This window comes from Trachemys scripta, chromosome 5 (genome assembly GCF_013100865.1).
Source record: "Trachemys scripta elegans isolate TJP31775 chromosome 5, CAS_Tse_1.0, whole genome shotgun sequence".
Lineage (NCBI taxonomy): Eukaryota > Metazoa > Chordata > Testudines > Emydidae > Trachemys > Trachemys scripta.
This window is the reverse complement of record NC_048302.1, coordinates 113,008,583-113,036,123: the sequence shown is the minus strand read 5'-3', so window position 1 is coordinate 113,036,123 and position 27,541 is coordinate 113,008,583. Positions and strand designations below refer to the sequence as shown.

Below are 27,541 nucleotides of genomic sequence, written 5' to 3'. Positions count from 1 at the left end.
CAGCAGATATCTTGTCATTTCTTGCCTTCATAAAGGCCTTGATCTTGTCAACATTTATTGAAATGAATGGTCCTATTGGAGTTCCTCAGATGAATAAAGTTACTGATATATAATAAATTTACTGACATGTGCAGGATCAATCCCTTTGATTAGTAGTAGAGTAGTAGTAGCAGCAGCACTTCATGTTTATTTAGGTGTCCTTTCAGTAACAGGGTGAGGGGGTAAGTTATGTACAACCAATATCACACTCTCCTTTCCTTAACCTGAATTTAACTCTTTGTTGAAGCACAGGCCAATAATTCTATTTTTTCAGAAAGCATACACAGAGTTCCACCACAAGCTATTGTATTCAAAACTCTAAATGCAGGTATTAATAACAGCTTCAAAGAGATCATCACATAATTGCTTAGTTTACAAACATTTAATACAAAAAATAAAAATTGTAAAATTTATTTAAACACTTCTGAATAACTTTAAACAAAAGCTATTAAATAGTTCCTTATGTAGACCTCTACCACTTCGCTGCTGTTACATATGTTTCAATATAACATTTATACTTCTGTAATTTAGCACATTCTATCCCTTTAACTTTCAGAGATTATTTCTCAGTCTCTAGAGGTTGACCTTCAAATGTAGAGTGTGCCACTTACATTTCTTCAGACCCTGAGAAGAACCGGAGCATCACTTCTTTCTCTTCCAAACCTTCAGTCTGGTCAGCAAAAAAATGTCTAGGCTTCCTTCCAGCTAGCAGAATCCCAGTTCTTGGGTTGGGTTAGTTGATTGGTCTCTTGGTGAGATAGGATAGCTGTAGCCCATATCCCCAGTGGTAAAGGTATTGAGCTCAGCATATAAAAATATCTATTCCCTAGATCTCTATAAGGCTCTCTGTAGGGTACTATTCTTCCCCCATGATTCCAGAGAAATCAGATAATCTACAAACTCTCACCTCACTGAGCTCTGCTTCTATTCTGTACTCAAATTTAAAACATCTATCTAGTAGCTAAACGTAAATTCTGTAAACTCTGAACCTGAAGGGTGACAAATATTTTCTACTCAGCTTCCTCTCTAGAACCATAAAATAGTCCACAGTGGACCATCTGGACCAAAGTCTACTCTGAGGGTTTCCCTAATAAGTAAAAGCCGATTTAATACCCACCTGTATCCAACATAGTACAGGTATTGGGACAAACTTTGACAGCAGACACATCTCTTTGACCTGCATCCATCAGCCACTGAGTCTACTAGGGCTATGTCTACACTAGAGACCTTACAGCAGCCCAGCTGTACCGATGCAGCTGTGCTGCTGTAAGAGCTCTTGTGTAGCCACTCCATGCCAATGGGAGATAGCTCTCCCATCAACATAATTAACTGCTCCAATGAGCAGTGGTAGTTATGTCAGCAGGAGAAGCATTCCCACTGACATAACCCTGTGCACACTACCATTTATGCTGGCAAAAGTTGTGTCACTCAGAGGTGTATTTTTTCATACCCTTGAGTGACATCCATTTTGCTGATGTAAGTGATAGTGTAGACATGGCTTAAAAATTTAACTCTTATGTTTTTAAGCTCCCTCTTGCTCTGATTGGAACATATAAGACTGCTTGTTTTAACAAAAGCTTTTTGTATAGCATCAGAACAATTACTAAGAATGCCTAGTAAGTGCTATGACACCCTGGCACCCCAATATTCACCACTGTCATGTAATTAGGATATGTTTTGTACAAAGTATGCCTTGTGAGGTATCACTCTAAAAGTCTTGATCTACTAAATATTAACATCTGGTTGGATTGTATGTGCTATCGTCGTATGCGAAGTTATGAAATTTGGCTATGTATAGGTTACTGAAACATGTTGTGAGGTTGAAAACACCCACAACCAGCCTTTCAGATATAACAATAAAAAGACCAAACAATGTTAATGGCTTATTGAGGAAATGCACAGAAGCACAAGGATTACCCCAGGAACTGTGTACAATAGAAACCTCTCAGAGATAGCACTACACAATGGGAACTGTTTGACCCAGGTCACAATAAAAGCTTTCCAGCAAGTGGGAAGAAAATATAAAAAGGGGACAATGACATCATGATGGGACCTCAGTTTCCCTACAACAACACACCTGGAAACACCTGAGGGGCAAGGAATGAACTGTGGGAAGTGATGGTCCCAGGCTAGCGGGATTTTAGCCTGTGTATGAAAACCTAGGAAAGCCAAGGCAACTTGTGCCTTAAGAATCTGCCAGCCTGTTTATCACTCAGGTGAGAATTTACTAATTTATATTCTACCTATCTAGTGTGTTAAGCTCAGATTGTGGTTTTGTTTATTTGCTAGGTAATCTGCTTTGATCTGTTAGCTATCACTTATAATCCCTTAAAATCTATCTTTTGTAGTTAATAAACTTGTTTTGTCTAAACCAGTGTGTGTGGAAATCCTAACTTGGGGCAGAAAGCTGTGTATATCTCTCTCTCCACATTGAGGGATGGGACAAATTTTATGAGCTAATGCTCTACATTTCCATGTACACCGCAGGACAGCATAATTTTGGGTTCACTCTCCAGAGAGGGGTGCGTGCCTTAGCAACTGGGAGGTGCCTTAGCTGAGCCTTCTCATGAAGAGCTGCTCTCAGTATCTGTGTCTGAAGCTGCAGCTGGGTGTGTCTCTATCTGTTTATATGCTGGTGAAAGAGCAAGCTGAGAGCTTGGCATCTTATCACAGCAACACAGTGTGAAAGGGAGCCCAAGCAGGCTCAGTGGTACCCTAGTTCCAGGTGGCACGGTAAGGGTGGGGGACACATCAAGTGCCACACCCTACTTTTGGATGTTTGAGCCCTTCTAGCTGGGTTGCACTCTTCTACTCTTTGCTAGTGTGCATAAACACAAAAGAGTCAAATAAAAATCTTTCCTACTCCTACTCTCCCTGTTTTTGCTGTATTAGCTGTTCTAGACAGAGCCCATGGGTGAAATCCTGGCTCCACTGAAGTAAATGGCAAAACTCCCATTTCCTCCACTGGTGAGGGTGGGGCAGGATGTCTGCTTATTTTTTTGGTAATATTCCAAGCACAACTCAGATGCTACCTGTAGCAATGCGGCGACTCACCAGCATGGCACCTCCTGCTGGTCATCCTGGGAAATAGCTCTCCAGCTCCGGAGCACCCTCTGCTGGCCAATGTCCCACTTGCTGCTGGCCCCCCATGTCCCTCCCAGACCCCGGTGCCCCTTTCGTCAGGGATCTGCCCACCGTAGTACTCCCACAGTGTCTGGGTCTCCCCTCCCCAGGGAACCCCCAACCCTCTACCCCCACCTCACCTCAGTGGCTACTGCCAGTCACCATGTAGCCCCCACTCACTGGGGCAGACTGCAGTGTATACCACTCATCATCAGCAAGGGGGGGTTGGACCTACTGCCTTTGCCTACCCCTGAGCTGCACCTCTGCAAACCCAGCAAGGCCTGCAGGCTGGGGGTTTTCCAGCCTGGGGCTCCCCTGGCCCTTCCCCAGCCCTGCTTCACTCTAGGTACCCTGCTGAGCTCCCAGCAGCCAGGCCCATCTCTCTCCACAACTAGAGAGAGACTGCCTGAGTGCCTAACCCACAGCTTTTATAGGGCCAGCTGTGGCCTGATTGGGGCGTGGCCCCAGCTGTGACTGCTTCCCCAATCAGCCTCATCTTCTGGCTCCCTGGGGCAACCCCTTCAGGGCCGGAGCAGGTGACCACCCTCCTACACTATCTATAAAATAAATGAATAAGATAATGAGAGGGAATGGGGAAGGGTTTAAAAGACAAAATAAGCAGTCAAGTTTTTGCCATTTTCATTTCATTTTGCTATTTCATTTTAGGAAAATCAGGACATCCACTGGAAGATGTCTAAAAAACAGGAAGATAAATCCATCATTCAACCTAAAACAAATCAACTCAAATTTCATTTTTAAACACCATACAGATGTTAGGGATATAGATGGTAAATTGTTCTATAAAATACACAATAATAAACAATTTGTTTCATCGTTTTTGTTAAAATTAAAAAAGGGGGAAATATCTGTCATAACTGAACAGTCTTCAATACTGATAGCAAAAGGAAACTAACCTTTTTAGGACCGTATCAAACTGTTATTCTACACTGATCAGAGGAAATAATTTGCACAGAATGATGTAAGCCTCTCTCAGAGGAGAGCTATCTTGTAATAGAAATGCCTCAGTCTCAGATCTATGTATTGAGGAGCTTTTTTTGTTTCTTCTTCTTCTTGTTTAGTATTCATATTACAATAGTACACAGAGACCCCAATCAGGGATCAGCTCCCACTGTATTAGGTAGAACAAAAACAGCCTCTCTCTTGAGAGCTCACAGTCTAGGATTATGACAAGAAGAAGCAGGTACATCTCTTCCTCAATATAATGCTATCTTGGGGATAGCCAAAAAATCTTACCGTGTTACAGGTGAAACCGTATTATATCGAACTTTGCTTTGATCCATCTGAGTGCGCCCCCCACCCCCCGGAGCACTGCTTTACCGCATTATATCCGAATTCATGTTATATCGGGGTAGAGGTGTATATAAACAGGCAGGGCCAATCAGAGGGGGGGCCAGGAAGGCCATTTGGCCTGGGCCTCACGTTCAAAGGGAGCCTCAAATTTAGACACTTGTTAATTTTTTGGCATTTGAAAAGTTTCACAACTTGTTTTTATTTGCATCTCTATCGGACCAAAATGTGACATAAGAACATAAGAACGGCCGTACTGGGTCAAACCAAAGGTCCATCTAGCCCAGTATCTTGTCTACCGACAGTGGCCAATGCCAGGTGCCCGAGGGAGTGAACCTAACAGGTAATGATCAAGTGATCTCTATCCTGCCATCTGTCTCCACCCTCTGACAAACAGAGGTTAGGGACACTATTCCTTACCCATCCTGGCTAATAGCCATTAATGGACTTAACCTCCGTGAATTTATCAGTTCTCTTTTAAATGCTGTTATAGTCCTAGCCTTCACAACCTCCTCAGGTAAGGAGTTCCACAAGTTGACTGTGCGCTGTGTGAAGAAGAACTTCCTTTTGTTTGTTTTAAATCTGCTGCCTATTAATTTCAATTGGTGACTCCTAGTTCTTGTATTATGGGAATAAGTAAATAACTTTTCCTTATTCACTTTCTCCACAACACTCATGATTTTATATACCTCTATCATATCCCCCCTTAGTCTCCTCTTTTCCAAGCTGAAAAGTCCTAGCCTCTTACCATTTTAGTTGCCCTTTTCTGAACCTTTTCTAGTGCCAGTATATCTTTTTTGAGATGAGGAGACCACATCTGTACGCAATATTCAAGATGTGGGCATACCATCGATTTATATAAGGGCAATAATATATTCTCCGTCTTATTCTCTATCCCCTTTTTAATGATTCCTAACATCCTGTTTCTTTTTTGACCGCCTCTGCACACTGCGTGGACATCTTCAGAGAACTATCCACGATGACTCCAAGATCTTTTTCCTGATTTGTTGTAGCTAAATTAGCCCCCATCATCTTGTATGTATAGTTGGGGTTATTTTTTCCAATGTGCATTACTTTACATTTATCCACATTAAATTTCATTTGCCATTTTGTTGCCCAATCACTTAGTTTTGTGAGATCTTTTTGAAGTTCTTCACAGTCTGCTTGGTCTTAACTATCTTGAGCAATTTAGTATCATCTGCAAACTTTCCCACCTCACTTTTTACCCCTTTCTCCAGATCATTTATGAATAAGTTGAATAGGATTGGTCCTAGGACTGACCCTTGGGGAACACTATTAGTTACCCCTCTCCATTCTGAGAATTTACCATTAATTCCTACCCTTTGTTCCTGGTCTTTTAACCAGTTCTCAATCCATGAAAGGACCTTCCCTTTTATCCCATGATTTATTTACGTAAGAGGCTTTGGTGAGGGACCTTGTCAAAGGCTTTCTGGAAATCTAAATACACTATGTCCACTGGATCCCCCTTGTCCACATGTTTGTTGACCCCTTCAAAGAACTCTAATAGATTAGTAAGACACGATTTCCCTTTACAGAAACCATGCTGACTTTTGCCCAACAATTTATGTTCTTCTATGTGTCTGACAATTTTATTCTTTACTATTGTTTCGACTAATTTGCCCGGTACCGACGTTAGACTTACCGGTCTGTAATTGCCGGGATCACCTCTAGAGCCCTTTTTAAATATTGGTGTTACATTAGCTATCTTCCAGTTGTTGGGTACAGAAGCCGATTTAAAGGACAGATTACAAACCCTAGTTAATAGTTCCGCAATTTCATATTTGAGTTCTTTCAGAACTCTTGGGTGAATGCCATCTGGTCCCAGTGACTTGTTAATGTTAAGTTTATCAATTAATTCCAAAACCTCTTCTAGTGACACTTCAATCTGTGACAGTTCCTCAGATTTGTCACCTACAAAAGTCGGCTCAGGTTTGGGAATCTCCCTAACATCCTTAGCCGTGAAGACTGAAGCAAATAATTTGTTTAGTTTCTCCGCAATGACTTTATCGTCTTTAAGTGCTACTTTTGTATCTCAATCATCGAGGGGCCCCACTGGTTGTTTAGCAGGCTTCCTGCTTCTGATGTACTTAAAAAACATTTTGTTATTACTTTTTGAGTTTTTGGCTAGCTGTTCTTCAAACTCCTCTTTGGTTTTTCTTATTACATTTTTACATTTAATTTGGCAGTGTTTATGCTCCTTTCTATTTAACTCATTAGGCTTTGACTTACCTCACTAGGATTTTGATTGACATATTATTTCAGCGTAGAGCTGCAAATTTAAGCAAATAAGAGATGTGATTTGGTAAAAGATATACTTTTTTTGTTAACGGATATAGATTTTGTTATATTAAAGAGCTGAATGTTCATAAATATTAATAAAAATATATCGGTTCTGATGGTACAAGATTAGACCGTGATGAACGTGTCCTCTCAGGTCAGCTGATTATATAAACAAACCACTACTAGTAGCTGGTGCTGGATCAAGTGCGTGTTGAAAGATAGAGAATTGTTACATTTTAGTGTCTTTATAGTTTTATGTCTAGTTGACTAAGGAATTATTTATGTGAGAAAATTCCTCATTATTATCTTCATATGGTAGCTAAAAGAAGTGACTGCTTGATTGGTTGGTCCCTAGCTTGGTAGCTTGGCCATCATCAGAGGTTTTTGTAGTCTATAGGCCCAGATTCAAGGTGAAAATCTGTGAGGACAATCATGTACAGTGACTTTCGTGAGGACACACATTTGAAATTTTTGGACATTATCCCTCTGTCTATATCCGTGTCTGTGTTAACTATATATATATGTCCTCCCTTTGTCTTCAGCCTCTTATATTATACCTTGTGTGCTTGAGTTTCGATTCAGTGATAAGGATGATAACCTGTCTGACTGTTTCATTTTGTGTTCTTAATTAGTATTCCTTCATTTTAAGTCTTTTCAGCATTTTTGTACCATTCAGCATTTGTATACATGTTACAGTAGAAGATTTCAACTGTAGATAAGCTACTTATTTACAGCAGAATATTTCAAGTGTGGATAGGCTACATATTGACCAGATAGATCACTATGAAGAGGAGATCTGAAAGTGGTGCAAGCAAGAGACAGCGAAAACAACTGAGTGTAGCAGCAGCTACGAGCTCAAAGCCAATAACTTCATTTCTCAAACCTCTGGAAAACGCACCTTACCCAACAAACAATGCTACAGATAGTGAAAACTCCACAACTGCAACAGGTGATATTTCATTGCCAATACCTGAACATGAGGACAGTAATCAAAAAGGAGATGTGCCAACAGTAACAGATGCAGCAGAAGATCTTTTGTACAATCAAGAAACTCAACAGGAAGATGTAGATTTTACGCAGCAAGAACAATGAATGAGTACTACAGGTTTGACTGTGACTGACATTGGAATTATTGACAAGAGCAGTGCTGCCCAAATGCAATCTTTTCTTCAAATTAGTTGTTTTGAAATTCCAAGTAATATTCCACAAGATGCTGATAATCATGCTTTCCCTATTCGTCTGCTGACAAAAACTCTTCCAAATGGTCAGACTTGCACAAGAGACTGGTTACGCTGGAGTATGGAAAAACAATCCCTGTACTGTGCATCCTGCTTCATTTTGAAGAAAAGTGCTGCAAATGCATCAGTTCTCTCTGATCAATCAGGATGGAGCATCAACAGAGGTTGGAGGAAGTTGAAAGAGCGAATACCATCACATGAAAGTTCAACATCACACAAAGAAAACTATGTTGCTTGGAAATCAGCCAGTGGGGCAGCATCAGCTGAAATTTCAGTTGAGAATTTACTCTTGACTGAACTCTCTACAAAAACTAATCACTGGAAAAAACTTCTTGAGCGCATCCTGAATGTCATCCTTTTTCTTTCTGAGTGGGGATTGGCCTTCTTTGGTTCCAGTCAACGTATTGGTGATCATGCAAATGGAAATTTTTTAGGCATGGTTAAGTTCCTCTGCAAATATGACCCACTTTTATCAGCCCATGTTAAACATGTTCCAGAATCGCAACAGAGTCAAAAGCGCATGCAAGTCCATTATCTCTCCACACGCATACAAAACGAGTATATTGACCTATGTGGGACATTCGTATAAACAACAATTCTTGATGAGATTTGAAATGACAAGTGTTTTTCAATCATTGTTGATGTTCTCACAAGGAACAGACTACTATGGTTATTCGATATGCTAAGATTGTAGACAGCTCAACATTTTCAATTGAAGAAAGGTTTATTTTGTTTGATAATTTCACAAGAAAAACTGGAAAAGAAATTGCTGCTCGAGTACTAGCAATTCTAGAAGGTTTTAAGTTAGATTTTCAAGTCTGCATTGGTCAAGCCTATGACAATGGATCTAATATGGCTGGGAAGTACAAAGGTGTACAAGCAGTTGTGCTTGAGCATAATTCAAACTGTATTTTCTCCAGCTGTGGAAACCACACACTAAACCTTGTAGGTGTTGACTATGCTGAATCACGTAAGGAGAAATTACTTACTTTGGAACTGTTCAGCAAATGTACAATCTCTTCAGTAGCAGTCCACAAAGGTGGAAAATTCTGAAGGAATATCTTCCTGTTTCACTGCATGGGATGTCCAAAAGTAGATGGTCTGCATGGATTGATGGTGTTCAACCAGTTGCACAGCATTTGAATTCACTGAGAAAAACTTTAAATGAGCTTGAATCTCTCAATCTCACTGCACAGGGTTGAACTGAACTTGTCTATTCAGAAACAGTCCAAATTTCAATGCAGTCTGATGTCATCTTTGTGGATGAAGCTACTTACAATGATCCACCAAACTAATCTGGTAACTGAAGCACGCAATGCTACACTTGATGTTGAGAGGGATAACATTGAAAGTCTTATCAACGATATTCAACAGAATATTAGTAGCACAGAATATTAGCATTTCATCTGAGTTCTCTACCCATCGCAACTTACCTACTGAATCCGATGCCGAGCAGCCTTATAGGGTCAATGTCTTCCTTGTCATCATTGACTCTATTCAATCAGGTCTTACACATCAATTTGAGACACTGCAACTAATTTGTACCCTTTTGGGGTTTCTTTGGCAGTTCAACAGACTGAGCAATGAAGATCTACTTTCTGCAGCTGAACAATTTCAGCAAAAAGCAACAGAGGGTCCTGTGGCACATTTAAGACTAACAGAAGTATTGGGAGCATAAGCTTTCGTGGGTAAGAACCTCACTTCTTCAGATAGAAGAATTTCAGCAAAGTACAACAAAGAAATCTCAAAAGAGCTCAGTGATGAGGTCATCTTCCTCAAATGAATATATTTTACAAACTTTAAATTGGATTGCAAGCCAAAGGAATTGCTTCAAGAAATACTCGAACTTGGATTCTCTGGGGTGTTTCCTAATATCACAATTGCACTGTGTATTTTTGTCAGTTTGCCTGCATCAGTGGCTTCAAGTGAACGCACCTTCACTCGCCATGCTTAATATCAACTGTGACATTGCACGAAAGTTAGATTTTTCCTCAATAATTAGTGCATTTGCACAGAAAAAGGCTAGAAAAGCATTTGTTAAACAAAAAAATATTCAAATTATGTCTCACTCTTTTTTGGTGTCTTATTTTGTTTTCATGTGTCATCATTTTTAATTTTTATTATGGCTAGGGGCTGCAAAAGTTGGAAGTGCCCCGGGCCTCTCTGGACCGCTGAGATGGCCTGTAAACAGGCAAATGGGAGTGGGGTGGGTAACAGTAAAGAAAGTTATGTTTGCATTAATTAGTAATCTCGATGGTCAAAGTACTCACAAATGACCACTAGCCTAACCAAAGTGGTTTTACTTCTGAAAACTGTGTTATGCTGCACTGAATTAGGAATACTTCCATATTACTACCTGTTTGTTACACACTACACAAAACGCAGTCAAACTCATTAATGGTGTGGAGTGACCAAAGTTTGTAATCAAAATGAACTGATTATCTGAACATCAGACTAAGGGGTCACTCAGTGACCTATTGGCAATGTTAATGTGGTTATTGTATGTTTATTTGTTTGTTAGCTCTTATCCAAAATGTTTATGGAACTGCTTATAATTTATTATTATATTATATATAAGGTGTCTAATTTTCTGTAAAATATACATAGAAGCAAAAACTGATGGATGAGAAAAATTTCTAACAATGCAAATTAAATGGTTGATAAAAAAATATGTTTGCAGCCAAATACTCATAAAAACTAACAAAAATAGGTTATAATCCCATAATGTAGGCATTTAGTGTCCTCAGAGTAGGATAGCAGGTTAAAAAGGAACAAAATCAGAAGATAATGAGAGCTCCTCTGCATCTCATCAGTTTTGTATTTAAATAAATTGGTCAGATCCTGGACACAGAAAGGAGAATGAGTATTTAAGCAGAGAGACAGTGGTAGTGAAGACTTGTTAAGGATTAGAGACACAAGAGAAGGGAAATAAGATTGCTCAACCATGAGCATAGCACAGCTGAAGGAAGAGGACAAACTTAAATTGGAGGAAGGTAGCAATGTCACCAGACTTCTTCTAGAGGAGCTCAGGAAAGAGTGATAGAGGAGAGCAGGAGTGGAGACAACAAAGGTGAGGAAAATGCCATCTCTAAAATTTGGTGCACAGAAGAGCAACAATAGACTAACAGAGCAATAAATGAAAGGAACAAAATAGCAAAGTGTGGAAAGGGCAGGGCGGATGGTGGTAACCATAGAGTCAAAAGAGTGAAGGGGAACCAGGGAAGGAACAAACGGGTTGATAGCATCAGACTGATAGATGGAAATCATGGAAGGAACATAGGCAATGATGGAGGAGATAGTTAGAGAGAATGATATATCATGGAAATCACTGCAAATAATAGTTTTTCTCTCTGATGGTCCAAAGAAATCCAGAGCTGGAGACCAAAGAAGGATGTGAGAAACAGGAACTGGGAGGCAGCTGACTGTGATTTCTTCATCTGAAGGTTGAAATCACACAGAAGCATTAGAGAAACAGGGATAACTAGGCACCAAAATCTTACAGGAAGGTGGAAAAGAGCTGGATTGGATGCAGCTGGAAGGTAGCAAGAAAGACACAAAATGACCTCCAAACTAGAGTTGGGTAAATAACTGAATAGCCATTGGACCAGAGAAAAAAGTAGACTGATTCTATAGCCTGGAAGCTAGGGGATGTATCCAGGATGTCATCGAGTTTAAGACCAGAAGGGATCATCATATCAGCTCGTTTGACCTCCTGTCCAAGTCCCTGCTGCAATGACTATTTAATTATTTATACATGGTGGTGGAACACCTTCCACTGGAAAGACTGAAACAGCCCCACACTAGAATATCCAAAAGCCCAGTGACTCTTCTGTAATGTGGGAGACAAAAGTTCAAATCCTTTCTCCACAGCAGATAAAGGGGGAGACTGAACCTCTGTCTCTTACATCACAGCTGAGTACTCTAACCATTGGGCACTAAAAAGTATAAGAAGGGCTCCTCTTCCAGACATTTTGTGACCCCATCCCAAAAACTCAAAATGTTTCAGCAATGCCAAAATGGACTGTTTTGACATTACTGAAATATTTCAGTTCAACAAAAACTATTTGGCGAACTTAGCATGAACTTGTGAATAGTTTTGGGTTGACTGAAACTACATTTTTCAGTGAATAAATATTGCAAAAAAACCCCACCCAGCTGTGCTCCAAACTTTCTATTACAGTGCCCATTTTAATTTCAACATTCCTGAGTTTAGTTTGATTTTATTTAAATACTAAGTGGACTATACTGCCTCTGACATAGACAGTTGTCTCATTAATTCCACTGTGAGTCAGATATGCATATCCAGGCAAGAATAGACCCCAGGGTAAAGATACACGTTTAATCACTATTTTAATATCAGATAAATGACTCCCTTTCTGTTGTATGAAACATGATTTTTTCATTTTGCATCATATCAGATTTATCTAGATTAATTTAATATTTTCATCATTTGTATGACTAAGAGGGCTTTAATTATGTGAACTACTGCTAGCTTGTGTGCCAGACTCTCAGGTTTTGATTAAAAAAACATGTCTAACCCTTCTGGTTGTGAAGAAAACCTTGAAACTGTCAACCAAGTGTAATCAATGCAGTGATGTTTGCAAAAAAAATTGAAACAATACCTCTGAGAGTTGTGAACTGCACCCCCACTGATCTGCCTCTGTGGGCACATTTACACTGCAAAAAACAAAACCAAACCATGGCAGCAAATGCCAGAGTCTGGGTTAACTACCTCAGGCTCAGGGGGCTAACGCTATGGGGCTAAAAACAGCAGTGTAGACATTCCTGCTCCAGCTGGAGCCTGTGCTCTGAGATACCCATCCGCCATGTCTCAGAGCCCAGGCTCCAACCCAAGCCCAAGCATCTACACTGTTAGCCCTATAGCACAAGCCCTGCGATCCTCAGCCAGGCTGTGAGGTTCACAGTGAAAAAACAAACAAAAAAAGCAGCAGCATATGTACCCTATGACATCATCAATGGCAATTCTTGTGATGATTATATATCAACATTGTTAACCATTTCACATCAAAATGATACCAGAGAAACTCCATTTTACAGTCCCCAGACTCCATTTTGTATCCCTGGCTTCCATTTTGAATCAGCAGGAGTCACTCATTACATGGAAGCTGCAGGTCACTACTATGGAACTGACAGGAAAACCAAATTGGTGGGGAAAAGGTGGTAAACAACAAGTCAGCAGGTCAAATAACGATCACAAGTCTAAAAATAGAACTGACCATTAGAAGGTGGCATGGGCTGAGGAACATATTGGCCGCCACTTCCAGCAGCTCCCATTGGCCTGGAGCAGCGAACCGTGGCCAGTGGGAGCCGCGATCGGCCGGACCTGCGGACGGGGCAGGTAAACAAACTGGCCCGGCCCACCAGGGGCTTTCCCTACACAAGCGGCGTCAAGTTTGGGAAACACTACCTTAGGAGAACAGATTGGTGAACAGGTGGGCTGTTTTGAGGGAAGCCTTGGTAAGCCTGGAAGGGGGTAATAGGTGAGATATTCTAGGGGGTATCTAAATTCTGTTTTTGGGGTAACAAAAGGATGTAAGATCAGGGAGGGCAGCCCCTCATTTTGGTACTGCCAGTAGGTAGCAGGTGCAAGGGTAGCACCATTCTCTTCTCTCCTCCCTCTCTCGCTTTTAGAGCTAAAAAGTCCAGCAAGCATCTGAATCAAATCTAAGGGAGCCCAGCAGAGTCAGTGTGTATATCTGGATCCTGCTAAGCCCTTGGTTTCCAAGGAAGTCAATGGGAACTGAAGGACACTTTGCCCCTCACAAAATACAACTCCGTATGAGTCCCAGTCATAGAACCCATTCAACCAAAATAGATATTTTCTAAATTGACTATAACCTTGATCAGGTGTATGTGAGCCAATGGTGCAAGTAAGCCAGTATGGTCAGGTACGCTGTACCATTAAGACATTTATTGCCAGTACACCATACTGGAAAGACACATTTTCAAGAATGAATTGTAGAGCCCTGCAAAGACACAAATTTATATCCGTGGATGCAGATATCCTTGGATAGAAATCGGTAGTTCAGTGTATACAAATTTCTATCCATGAATATCCACATCCGCAGGTATAAATTTGTAAAATTCAAAAAAGAACTAGATAAATTCATGGAGGATAGGTCCATCAATGGCAATTAGCCAGGATGGGGATGAATGGTGTCCCTAGCCTCTGTTTTCCAGAAGTTGGAAATGGGCGATGGGGTTGGATCACTTAATGATTATCTGTTCTATTCATTCTCTCTGGGGCACCTGGCATTGGCCACTGTCGGTAGACAGGATACTGGGCTAGATGGACCTTTGGTCTGACCCAGTATAACCATTCCTATGTATCTGTGCAGGGCTCTAGTCATGGAACATTGTTTGTGAGGGCAAGCGGGGTCGGTACCATACCAGTAATAGTAAAAATCTACTTGCACCATTGATGTGAGTTTATGTAGTGACAGACTCTATTATAAGGTGAAAAATCTGGAAAAGGACCATGTAGCCCAAGTAAAAATTGGCTTAGTCTTGAAATAGAGTAGTGAGATACCCAATTTCATATCTTACCAGAGTTGTAATGTTTTGCGGGAGAAAATGTGTTGCAGTTTTGTAAAATCCACATTTTGGTGCCAATTTTCACAGTGTCCCTTTAAATGAAATTTAGATTTGGTTGGAAAACACCTGAGAGTAACATATAAGAATAGCTATTTTGACAGTTTCCACTACAAATAAAAAGTAAAAGCATACATCATCCTGTTATTGAACTCTAATTAAAGAGCAAATCCTGCTCATCACCCTACTGCGTAGTCCCATTGAAATACATGTTGATAAGTGTTATGCATGAGTCAATGGCAGTGACTTCAATGGGAGCATAATGAGGTATTTCAAAAAGCAATTGCAATAACATACTACTGTAATATGATCACCTTGGAATAAAATAACCTTTCCTCATGCTATTACTAACAGCTTTTTCTGATGTGACAGTCTTCGATTTTGGCAAGAATCTATTTCTGGGAATGCTCATTATCTGAGGCAAAATTATTATATAGTTAAAATTTTAACAAATGAAAATGTAAGACTACATACAAACATGAGAGAATAAAGTTTATGCAGATATTTCTCCTGCATATTCATATTTCCATTTATGCTGTTCCTTTTGCAAGTATTTTTGTGATATATATAGATTTGCTTTAATCCACTTAACTGCTGATTCAGCTGTACATTTTTGAATGTATTCATGTTGCATGCCATTGTGCTTTCATACAGTAGAACATCTCTAGATAGTTTGTCATGCTTACTACATCTTCCCCTCATAAGATGAATTATTTTTAAATGTTAATTGTTTATTTTAGAAGTAAAGGACAGTAACGTACCTAATTTTTTTAAAATGACAGTGAAGTGCCCACTGCTTTGCAAATGTATATTTATAAACAAATGTATCTCTCAAAGAATCACAGGAAAAAGAAACACTAAAAGGGGGCAATACCAAACTAAACTTCCGTTTGTGAGTTTGTAGAAGAAATTAACATCTCACGGATTTTACATTTGCTATATTTTATGAATTCGCACAATTTCCCTGACCGACTTTACCTGAACCCAGTATTCTGCCACAATGTTCCTTTGTTTAAAGAATTCTCTTTACTCCCCAGGGAAGCTACAGTGAACCGCCTTTTGCAACAGATTGTTTTCATCCCTAGTATGCCCCTCCCTGTATCAAATAGGCGCCGCGACCTCGAAAGCCACCATGTTACCAGCCCATGCGAAGGAAACACTGTAGACTCTCTGGAACACACTATTGCCAAGCCCCACCGCCGGGGATGAGCCTCGCCTGGCGGCCCCGCGCCCTAGCAGAGCTCCGCGATGCCCAGCGGCCCCATGGAGCTGGCCCTTGCGCCGCCCGTAGGGGAGGAGGCTCATAAGGTGCATCAGATCGGGCCCTGGGCAGCTCCACGTGGCACTGGCAACCATGCGCCCGCCCGCTTTCCAATAAGGCCCTCCGCCGCCGCTGCCCACCCCGCTCCCGGCGGCTCTGTAGAGCTCTACTCTCCCGCGGGCGGGGCGGCGGCGCTGGCCAATGGGGCGGCGCGGCGGCTGGCGGGGAGCTGAGGTCAGTTCCGCCGTACGCTCGCTGGCTGCTGCACTCGCGCAGGGCGTGGAGCCGAGTCGGCGGGCGGGGCGCTGCGAGCGCGCGTGGGGGGCGCAGGCTCACCCACGGAGGGTAAGTACCTGGCAGCGGGGCGCTGCCGCTCCCCCGCAGGGCGTAGGCGGGGATGGGGGTCGCTGCTGGCCTCTCGCGGCAGGGAGGAGGGGGTCGTATGAGTTGCTGGCGGAGCTGTGGGTGTTCGGGGTCCCCCGCTCCCCTCTTTGTAACCCGAACCGGGGGCTGTCCTAACCCCCCTTCTCTCCCCGGGGGGAGGCAGCCCCTCGACTAGGCCCCAAGGGGACACCCTCCCCATCCCGCCATGGGGGGAGACTGCGCCCTCCCCATCCCGCCGTGGGAGGAGTCTCCAGTAGCGGGACCTGGCGCTGCAGCCCCTTATCCTGTTGTTCCAGCTCCCCTAGTTCCGTGGGCCTCTTCCCCCTCCTCACGGGGCGGTGGAATGGGGTCCCCCTAGCTGCGGTACAGGCGGGGGCTGCACTCTTCGGCTGGGGGAGCGGTAGGACCTGCTGCTGCCGCACTCTGGGCTGACTGTGCTGCCCTCCCTGGGCTGGTCGGAGCATTGCCGGGATTAGTGGGGAAAAAATCTCCCCTCTCCGACCCCCCTTTCATTTTGTAGTTACAGACTGTGAGAAATGTCTCCTTTCCCCAAGGAAGGGATCAGGGACCCTGCTTTGAGCCTTGCAAAGTGCAGAGAGGGAGCAGGCTGTCTGCTTTAGTCGGTTCCCAGTAACATTGTTACTTGGATGCATTTCCTTGGGCGCACAGTCCACATTGGTGCAACTTCTGGCTGGTCAACAATTTTGTGTGTGGTCATGGGGTTAGGCTTTTGTAGAGCCCTTCAGACTTCCATCGACACTTACTCTGTTGCCCCAAGATTACAACTGGCTGCTGCACTCGCAGGGTCTTTTGTCTTGCTGCTGAATAGGAACTTTGGTTAGTGGTTCTGCTACTGAGGAAAGTTTAGTATTAATTACTAAATATACAAATTAACAATGAAATACTGTAGGGGAAGAGCTGGAATAGATGATCTAAATGAAATCTTTTCTATCTGTAATTTGTTTCAAAAGAAACTCCCATAAGACAGTAGTAGAATGAATATATTTCCTCAAAGGATTTAAACACAAATAGTGATTTATAATTAATATGCCGTAGGGAATAATCCTGCATTATCTCAGATTTGGCTAAATGTCTTGCAGTATATTTTCAATAGCAAATTTCCATGCTGTTACTAAGAAGACTATCAGTGGGACTACTCATGGTAGTAAAATGTTTCCAGGATCCGGGTCTAAGAGATACATACTTTTTAAATAGGATACGCTTCACCATTTGGTTCTATGTTTTCTTCAATGCTGTGCCTCATTAGTGTATTCTTATTTGCCCTGTAAGTATAGAATAATATAATACTAAACCCTGGCTAACCAAGTTTAGAATATTGAAGGATTTTTTTAAATGAGCATAAATGTGTGCAACAGAAAACACTGATATTTAATTTTAAAGGCTGGCAATTATACATCTAATCATAAACAAGTGACTATCTCTTGAGTACATTTTACAAAGGTAACTATAGATGCAGTAAATATTTAGCATCTCAGGGTGTGTGTGTCAGGTTACTGCAACAGGACTACTCTGTAGTTTTCTGCTTGAGGTTGAGAGCAGCATTTTGTATATAAGTAAATTGAGGGCCCTGGTCCTTCACTGAATGATGTGGGTAGACCTCTGTAGTTCTCAGTACAGGAGTGCGGTCCTAGGCTTGGTCTACACTACCCCCCCCAATTCGAACTAAGGTACGCAACTTCAGCTACGTGAATAACGTAGCTGAAGTCGAAGTACCTTAGTTCGAACTTACCTTGGTCCACACGCGGCAGGCAGGCTCCCCCGTCGACTCCGCGGTACTCCTCTCGCCGAGCTGGAGTACCGCAGTCGACGGCAAGCACTTCCGGGTTCGACTTATCGCGTCCAGACTAGACGCGATAAGTCGAACCCAGAACTTCGATTTCCAGCCGTCGAACTAGCTGGTAAGTGTAGCCAAGGCCTTAGAATACTGTGCAGTGCATTTACAATACATTCTTCTTGTTTTCCTGGGACAAAATACATTTAAGCTATGCTTTAAAAATATCCACAGTTTCTTTTTAACTTAATATTTTGTATAATTCACTTTGTAGGAGGTACCAATAAATTGTTCTGCATATAATTCAAATGGAGATTTTTTTTTACATGAGGGCAAGATGTGAAATAATATAAAATAATTGTATATTTTATAATAAAGGCAAGCTTTAAAAACTGGTGCATGGTTTTTGCTTTTTAAAAAAAATCTGGTATTGATATTTCTATTTATTTTTAAAGAGAGAAGAACTTTGAACTCCACATAATACATTAAGTGTTGTGCTACATGGCTAGAAGTTCATTTGGAAACAAAATATCTTCTACACCATTATTTCTGCCAAAGAAAGTTCCATTGGCATAATTTGGTGACTCACTTGCTTTTTAGTACAATATTGTTTCTTTTTAAAATTTATTAATACTTTTCTACATCTTTCGAAGATAACTGTTAGAACTGAAAACAGTATTCCAGGAGATTTATATTACAACGTTATAACATTTTCAGTATTCTTTTCTCTTCCATTCTTTATATATTTAAATATATTGTTTGTTATATTGGCTGCTGCTGGACACGAGCAGAGGTTCAAAATGTTACCTTTGGATTGTATAGTCATCTGTACTTTTCTGTGCTCGTTTGGGTTGTGCTGCACTTTGAAGAAACTGTTTCCTTTAGTTAACTGTCTGCATTGTATCTCTCTGAATACTTTGAAGAGTATAAAGGTAAGCTACAAAGTGTCCAGTTTTTCTATAAACTTTGTCACGCTGGTGGTAAATGGGCAGTATGTTGCCTCCTGAGACTGTGTGGATTTGCACAATTCACGGTAACTGTGTTCTGGAATATTCTCACATCTTAGTAAAACATCTATATTTCTCTTGTTTTCATTCATTCTATCCCACACAATGACAAAATGGAACCCTTCACACCAAAACCTTCCAGATTGGACATTCAGCACTCAAGAACAACCAGTGGTGGGACTTGGCAAAGCAAATAGGGCATGTCATTAAGACATCAGATTGCTGTTTAATCTTTTTTTCTCACAGAACGCTATCTGAATGTTTCTGTTTATATTCATTCTCTTGATCCTAATACAAATCTAATCTGAACATGGGATTTGCCATATGCTTAAATATAGGATTTCTTCTAAATGTAAGGCCTATTCAGTTCAAAGAACTCAATAGGGACAGTCAACTTTCGAAAATATCCCAGTTTAGTTTCTAGTGTATAAAACTTTCTGCTTTTAAACTGGATAGCCCAGTTGCATGTCTATTAAATCAAAACTTTCTTAAAATAGTTTTGTTTCAAGCAAACTTCAAAATCTCTTGTGTTCTGCTAAGGCCTGCCTCTTTGATATACTTTTGTTCATTTTTCCATATTTTGTGGAATTTGCCTTGCTGGTTTTTTTAATAGCGTAAGAAAACACTTGAGCTTTTAATTCTTTTTTTGTGTGTGTGTGTGTGATCAAGTAATTGGCAGCTGAAGCCAGAAGGTTTTGTTTCCCTATTTGGTTGGGTGCAATTATATTGTCTGTGGATGATTCCACATAGTTTTTTAAAAAATGCTTAGGATTGTCAATGAGAACACTTTTATGTTAATTTTATCCTTGCTTTTGACATACAGTTTCATTAAGATTTCAATGCTGCAGACAACATCAGAACAATTGTGTAGATGCAACACTTAAATTTTGAAGAAAATGTGTTTTAAATTTAACAGCATTATAAACATCAAGTAAAGCTCTGTATCATCTTCGTCACCTGAAACACATCAGTAGGCCTGCCATATTTACGTCCAAAGGAAATAAAGACTTGGATGGAAAGTGGCTTGCTCATCTTCAACCTCGATGAGACGGAGGTGATACCAGTATGAAGAGAGACAAACCTGGGTGGGACAAATAGGAATTTTCATCTAGTTCTCTAATAAGGGCATATACCCTCCAATTGTCAATATGGTCAAAGCATTGGAGTCATAAAACCTACTCATAGACGTCCAGATGGCTCAACAGCAGCCAACCTTTGGCTGCACAGGAGTCTGTCACTGCTTCCAGATGTGGATTTAGCTACAGTTATTGCCACATAAAACTGCATTACTACAATTTGGCTTCATCCAAAAGGCTATCGGCAAACTACAATTTTATTCAGCACATACCACCTAATCTGCTAAGTGGAGTGAACCAATAAAAGTACATAACACAGTACTATCAATTACATTGGCTGCCATTTGATTTTTCATAAAAATTGAGGTGGTACTTCAAAGCCCTGGATGCACTTAAAACCAAGATCTCTCTGAGAATTAATCCCAATCCCTTTCCTAAGAACATTAATTGATGGAATACAGATTCAAGATCAAATGAGCTCACAGCAGTGCATTCACAGGGAAGATCTCTGGAACTCATTCCCACCGAAGTTCAGGCTGACATGAAGACTTACATCATAGTGTAAAAGTGTCCTCTTTCACGTGGGCATTGCCTTCGTATGATATTACTAACTAATCCCAACATCATGCATTTGGGGCAATCGCCCAAACTGTCGCTACCTATAAGAAAGCAAAGGGAGGGGAGAGGGTGACTCCTGATGGATATGTTGCTATGCAACGTCATCTAGAAATGTCTCAGTGCCTAGATACGCATTATGCAATGGCATCTACATATATAGAAATGCTTGTACAGGGAAGATGCGAATTCATTTTACATGTTGATGCTTGGGTAGGCGCTACACAGAAGGAGAGTCTATATCATTAATCTTTATTTAGTTTTGTGCATGCTTTAAAGAACAAACTTTTTTTATTTTTTAACATATCAACGTTCTCACAATCTAGGCAACAGCTGAGGATCAGATTCTATTTACATGACGTTTAAAAACCACAGGAAAAAACCTCCATTGCTCTTTGTTGTTGTTCAAAGAATTTTGGAACTATCAGGTTGTGAAATACATTTTGTATAGGCTAATAGTGCATGGTTTGCCATTGTCCTCCATCTTGTGTCCACTGTTTGTTTGTGTGTGTGTGTGTTGTTGCATCTTGTGTATTCAAATTAGATTTAATCTTTTTAGGGCAGGGATTGTGTGCCTATGCACAGAGCCCAGCGTGGATACAAATTTGTACCCGCGGATGTGGACAGCCATGGATATAAATCACTATCCACAGAACCACAGGGCTCTCCTGGGAACCGTAGTGGTGAAAGGAGCAGAACATGGGGCCGCTGTTCCCAGGAGTCAGTGCTCTGTGCTGGCAGGTACTCCAGCACGGCTGTACTGCCCCCAGCCCCACCCACTGATGTGGGCACCAGGCTCACCGGCAGCTGTCCCTGCTCGCACTCTTGTGTTCAAGTGGCACACGTGTCCCCAGACAGGAGGTGCAGACAGCTGAGTGGAAGGGACGGGAGCAGGGCTGGGGGTGGTACAGCTGCTCTGGAGGAGCTGCCAGAGCAGGGCGCTGGCTCCTGGGAGTGGCAGCCCCATGTTCTCCTCTTTTGCTGCTGTGGTTCCTGTGAGAGCCCTGCAGTTTCATGGATATTGATTTATATCCGTGGATATGCCTTTGTATCCGTGCAGGGCTCTACCTGTGCAGTAACTAGCACAATGAGAATTTGGTTCTGACTTGGATCTTTGTGCAGCACTGCAGTACAAATAATAAAAAAAACATTTGTACATCAAATAAATTGGTTTGTCCTTATTAGTGTTCGGATTGGCAAACTAAGCTACATGCTTTTTTATGATTATCCAAATTTATTTTGATCAGAAACATTGGCACCGACTAAGAAGAGCACCTTGCTTTAGTGAGATTGCATATTTCAAGTATTTCCAAATTGTCTAAGCCAAGGGGATTTTTAAGCTAACTCATGGTAATTAGGAATGTGATCTTGATGGATAAAAAATACTCATTCAAATCTATCTCAATAGTCTTTATAAGGGCAGAAAATTTTAGATCTACCTCTTCTTAGTCCTCAGCATAAACAAGACGTGGAAGTGTATTCTAGTGTCCATATGATGATTTGGCTTTTGTTCTCAAATGATAGAGAGGTTTCTGTCTGCTTCAGTAACCTTATGTCAAATTTCATTAGTTTTAAAGAATTCTTAAAAATACATAGTGAGGAGAAAATACCATAGAACACTGTATTGTGTGAATTTTATATAATGCAGATTACAGCTGCAGGATGTAAGCACCTGTGAAAGAATACATTGAATACACTTTAATGGTTGTACGTACAATATGCCTAATAAAGCAGAGAAACAGATTTGCAAACTGTATTTCAGCAGTCAGCTATTTTTATTATACTGCAAATATTTACTTACCAAGTAACAATTTTTCAGTGTTTTTTTTCAATAACTGACCCAGTCTTTTGCTTTTATTTTTTTAGTGCTGCAAGTTGAGAGAATCCTGTAGAGAACTGAAAATAGAATTTTATGGTTTCAGAGCTTGAAGCAACACTTACTCATAAAGATAAAATGCATACTCTCCGAATGATAGCTAAGCAACACATTTGAGAGACTGTCACTATGAAAATTGTTTGTGTCCATTGCTGTTGTATTTGACTAAACCAGCAAAGAGCCACTTGTTTTGAAATGCAGCTAAAGAAAATGAGGGAAATTTTACCAAAACTGTATACAAGCCAAGTTAATGACATAAATAATTCTTTGACTACATCTCCAAAGCAAGCCAATGAGGATGAAGCAAATCAACCAAAAGGGACTGAAGGCCAGAATTGTGTCTATCAAGTGGCTGAAGCTGAGGATAAGTTGTCATTGGTCCTTTGTATAAAGTGCAGAAGTGTGCAAAAACTTCCAGTGCATGAATTACAAAAGCATAACAAACCCAGGCAGACTGAAGACAAAAACTTCATTTGCAGCAGCTGTAGTCTGAATACGCCACCAACTTTCCATTTTGTAGCTGACAGTGCCACTGCCATAGATTTAGAAAATCAAGAAAAACCATCCCTAAGTAAACCTCAAAAAACATTTAAAGTAAAAAACTTTCAACCAGACAAATATTACTGCGATAAATGTCGATTTTCAACAAAGGATCCTTTGCAGTATAAAAAGCATGTAGTTCAACATGAGGAGATTAAGTTTGTTTGCTCCCACTGTAACTATGTATCCTACACCAAAGGAGAATTCCAACGGCATTTGGTGAAACACACTGGAACTTTTCCATATCAGTGTGAATACTGTGAATATGGTGCTGTTAGACATGATTATATAGTTAAGCATACCAGAAGAGTACATGAAACAGTTACTGAGAAGGGGCCAATGAATATGGCTACAAAACAAGAGCAAAAGAGATCTTGCTTACCAAAGAGAAGCACTTTGTTTTCTGAAAAGCAGAAGTGTGATCAAAAAGTTCCTCTTCAGAATGAACCTTCAGATTTATCATCAAGTACAATTTGCAGCAAAATCCAAGATGAAATGAGCAAAACAGTTTGTTTGTCTGGCGATATAGAATGTAGCCTAGGTACAGCATCAGTCCGAGATAAAACTGTATTGGAATCAGCTGAAGTAAACATATATGAGAACCAAAATGTGGAAGTTGAAGTTTATTCTCCAAAAAAAGAGCCCATACAGCCTGGAATGCCATTAACAGTGATTGCACCTTCAGAACTTGTAGTTCCTTCTAACTGCTTAGCTCAGTTATTAGACATAAAAATAGTGAATGGCACACAACAGTTGGTTCTTAAACTTATTCCTCTGAAAGAAACCAGTAATAAACCTATAAACTGCGAAGAAGAAGAAGAACTGAGAAATCAAGGTGCAGAACAAACAAAGAAAGGAAAAAGAATAACTTCTGTTGCTCAAAATGAATTAACCACCGAAGCAACTGTAAATGTATCTAGTATTAGTAACGTTTTTGCTTCAGATAATAAATACCACAAGAACTCTGAATGTCTTAATTCCTCCAATTCTCATACTTCAGACTGTAACTCAAATGTACCTAGGCAGGATAAATCAAGAATAAGTTGCCCTAAATCCTCAAATAAGGAAAAATATGCAAAAAATGATTTATACTGTTCTAAAGAGACTCTGGACATGTCCACATGTGCATATGCTGCTTTCTCTGAAGGTGATAGATCCCAAACTGTTTTGTTGCAGGCGGCTCAGAAGAGCAACAGTTCCTCTTCATCTCTTGCCCTTGGAGAAAAGGACATATTGCCTTTAAATGGTGATGACAAAGAATGCAGGAGCCACATCATTAGCTCTCTGGAAACACATTTATTTGATACCTGTTTGGTTAAAGAATCTTTGAAAACTTCTCCAGGAGGGGGAGAGTTCTGTTTAAATAAAAGTGCATCTTTAGAGGAATCAAGTGTTGGCTTAAGTAAATTAAACACAGAGCACTCTGATTGTCAAAATAATCTATTAGAAGCTTTAGAATTGCAGAATGTAGAAAATAAGGACAGCCCTCCTGAGGGTCCTGTCATTTCATCTGTATTTTCCCTTAGCTCTGGGGCTGAAAACATCCCAGAGGGAATCAAGTGGGATAATACTGCATGCAATAAAAAGTCAACAACAATGCTGTGTAGAAAGATTGCTCAGTTGATGTCTGCTGCTGAGTGTAATGTGAAATCTACATTGGCTGCTTCACCTATGCCTGTTAGATGTTGTGCTTCTAATAAGAAGATGCCTTTGCCTCAGGAAACTTTAGCAAACTCTGAAAAAAATGTCCCTGTTACTGAATTGGAACAATTTGCATCTTCTCTTCAAACACCGCAGAATGGTGGGATTGGTAATGAACTGTGTAATAAACAACAACCACAATCGCGGTCAGCTACAACAAAAACTAAAAGTAGAATGACTAAAAACACTCACATTGCTACTCCAGTGTTCATTCCAAAAGGGACAGTGCTGAGGGTCCTGAATGTCACTAAGAGTGAGAACACAAAAGAAGCAGGAGATAACAAAATGACATCTGCTACGCTGTGTTGCAATGAAATGTTTCTACCACGACCAGTTCCTTTCAGCATTTCTGAGAAACTAAGCAGTAACTTACCTTTGCCCAATGAGATTGAACTTAATGAGCAGTCCAGAAATCAAAATATGTCACTTAGGCACAGACCAAAAAGAGAGGCTAATACAAAAAGTAATAGCAAACAAAATTGTGTACTACTGCATCAAAAAAGTGATGAGCTAAATAAGCAGAGCAAACTTACTTCAAAGGATCAACTTGTACCTAAAAATAAGGTAAAACCAGCAAATTCCAGGGATTATTTGTCTAAGAAGAAAACAAGAATTCACTCAGAAACCAATGGCATTTCTGAGGCGATGCCTCTTTTGACAGCAAGACGTCTTAGGCTTGTACCTCTTAGAGAACATCAGTTGATAAAATGTCCTCGTCGTAACCAGCCTGTAGTTGTGTTAAATCATCCTGATGTTGATTCAGCAGAGGTAATTAATATAATGAAAATTGTCAACAAGTATAAAGGCAATATTGTGAAAGTCGTTTTATCAGAAAGAACGAGTAGTTGTCTTGGTGTGAAACAGTATAATAAACGGCTTACATTTCAGAACTTGGAAACAACAAGCCAAATGAAAAAGCAGAACTTTTTAAAAATGAAGCTAAAAAAGACCCATAAAAACAACTACCGGGTTGTGGAAACGTCACCAGCTAAAACACTGCAGTGTATGTTTAAGTGTTGGTTTTGTGGAAGGATATATGTAGACCAGGAAGAGTGGATAAGTCATGGACAGAGACATTTGATAGAAGCAACCAAAGGCTGGGATGTTCTTTCTCTTCCTCTAGAGAGCCACAAGTGAGAAACTGTCAGTTTACTGCACTTATTTTAACACGAGTGCCATTAATTTGTTTGGAAAGGGAGACAGAAGTAAATATTTTACTGGAGGATTTTTATATTTAGCAGGTGGGAGAGTGGTAATAGGGATTACAAACTGTATGAGAAGCCAGTCTTGAGCACTAAACACTACATAGCACTCCGATGTCTGAAATAAGTGTTACGGCTATCCCTTGCTTTTTTGAAGGAGACCTGGAAATGATTTGCTCTGAAACATTCAAGGTGTAATTCTCTTCAATAGGACACTATTTGCAGTAATGTTATGTTGCAGGGTCAATAGGGATTTAAAATATATCCAGCTATATGACCTGTGTGAAATTAATTGAATTCAGTCTGATTTTACTACTACAGCTTAGTGGTTCAGAGATCAGGCATAAGTCTAATGAAGAGCATCTTTGACCCCTCTGTGAATAAAAAAATGTTCATCATAATTTAGTAGCAAATTTAAAAAAAAATGTCAGAGGAAGAAACTGGTGCTGAATCTGATCAAACTCCAATTTTATGGAACAGATGTAACTCAACTGACTTTAGTGGAGCTACACCAGTGTAAATGAGGAATTGGTGAGATCAGAATCAGACCCATTATGTGGAATGGCAATGAAAGCTTAATTCTGTGTTGTACAGTCAGGGGCCAAGTTGTGTCTTGTGCCACACAGGTCTGAAGTGGGAAGAGGACACAGGTGGCTACTTACTGTGCAAGCAAGCAGGAGCTCAACTTAGAGTGCTTGAAATGAGGCCTGGCTTCTTTACTAGCTGGCATGATGTGATTCTGATGGATTGTGCTTTAATGAGTTAGGACCTGACCACACCAGCGCATGCTGTAGGGCGTAATGATCAGTGCTATGTGTAATCCCATTAGAAACGTACACGTTCAAGATAGAATCTTTAACTAGGACCCAAGCCAGCCTAGCAGCTAGTGCATAGATAAGACGAACTAGCTGGAGAAACAAACTGCTGCTTTGAAAAAAGAGAAAGTATGATGCAGAACTCTACATTGCCAGTACCTATCCACATTTTCAGTAGAATCTTTGTTTAGACATCCTAAATTTGAAGAATTTGCATGTTAGAATCTACACATGTAAGCCTGAATTCAGCAAGCTACTTACCAATAATAATAATAAGCACATGCCTAATTAGGCATGTGCATACTCCCATTGATTGTTGTGTGACTACTCAGTTAAGTCAATAGGATGATTCATGTGCTAAGTGCCTTGCTGAATGAAGGTGAGTTTTTAGTGGGGATGGAGGATGGATGATAGTGAAGTTAAGAATTTTCTTGGTTATCTTGTCGCAAATTGTAAACCATTTTATTTTTTAAAATTTCATGTACAGCAAGTGATGAATTGAGCACATATTTGCAGTCACATTTCTACAGGTAAAAAAATAATTAATTTAATGCTGGAGATATATTATACATTTGAACTTTGTATAAATGCTTGTAGTTCCTAATTGTTAACAGTGGAAAAACACATTTTGTTAAAAAAAAAAAAATAACA

At 40.4% G+C, this 27,541-nt stretch overlaps 1 protein-coding gene across 1 annotated transcript; it reads left to right on the top strand.

Annotated features, from left to right (window-relative positions):
- The first annotated feature begins 16,131 nt into the window (after positions 1–16,131).
- Positions 16,132–27,541, top strand: ZNF518B (zinc finger protein 518B). Its single transcript, XM_034771179.1, has 2 exons — positions 16,132–16,227; positions 22,623–27,541. Exon 2 carries the CDS (start codon positions 22,828–22,830, stop codon positions 26,008–26,010), a length of 3,183 nt encoding a protein of 1,060 aa, XP_034627070.1. The 5' UTR covers positions 16,132–16,227; positions 22,623–22,827; the 3' UTR covers positions 26,011–27,541.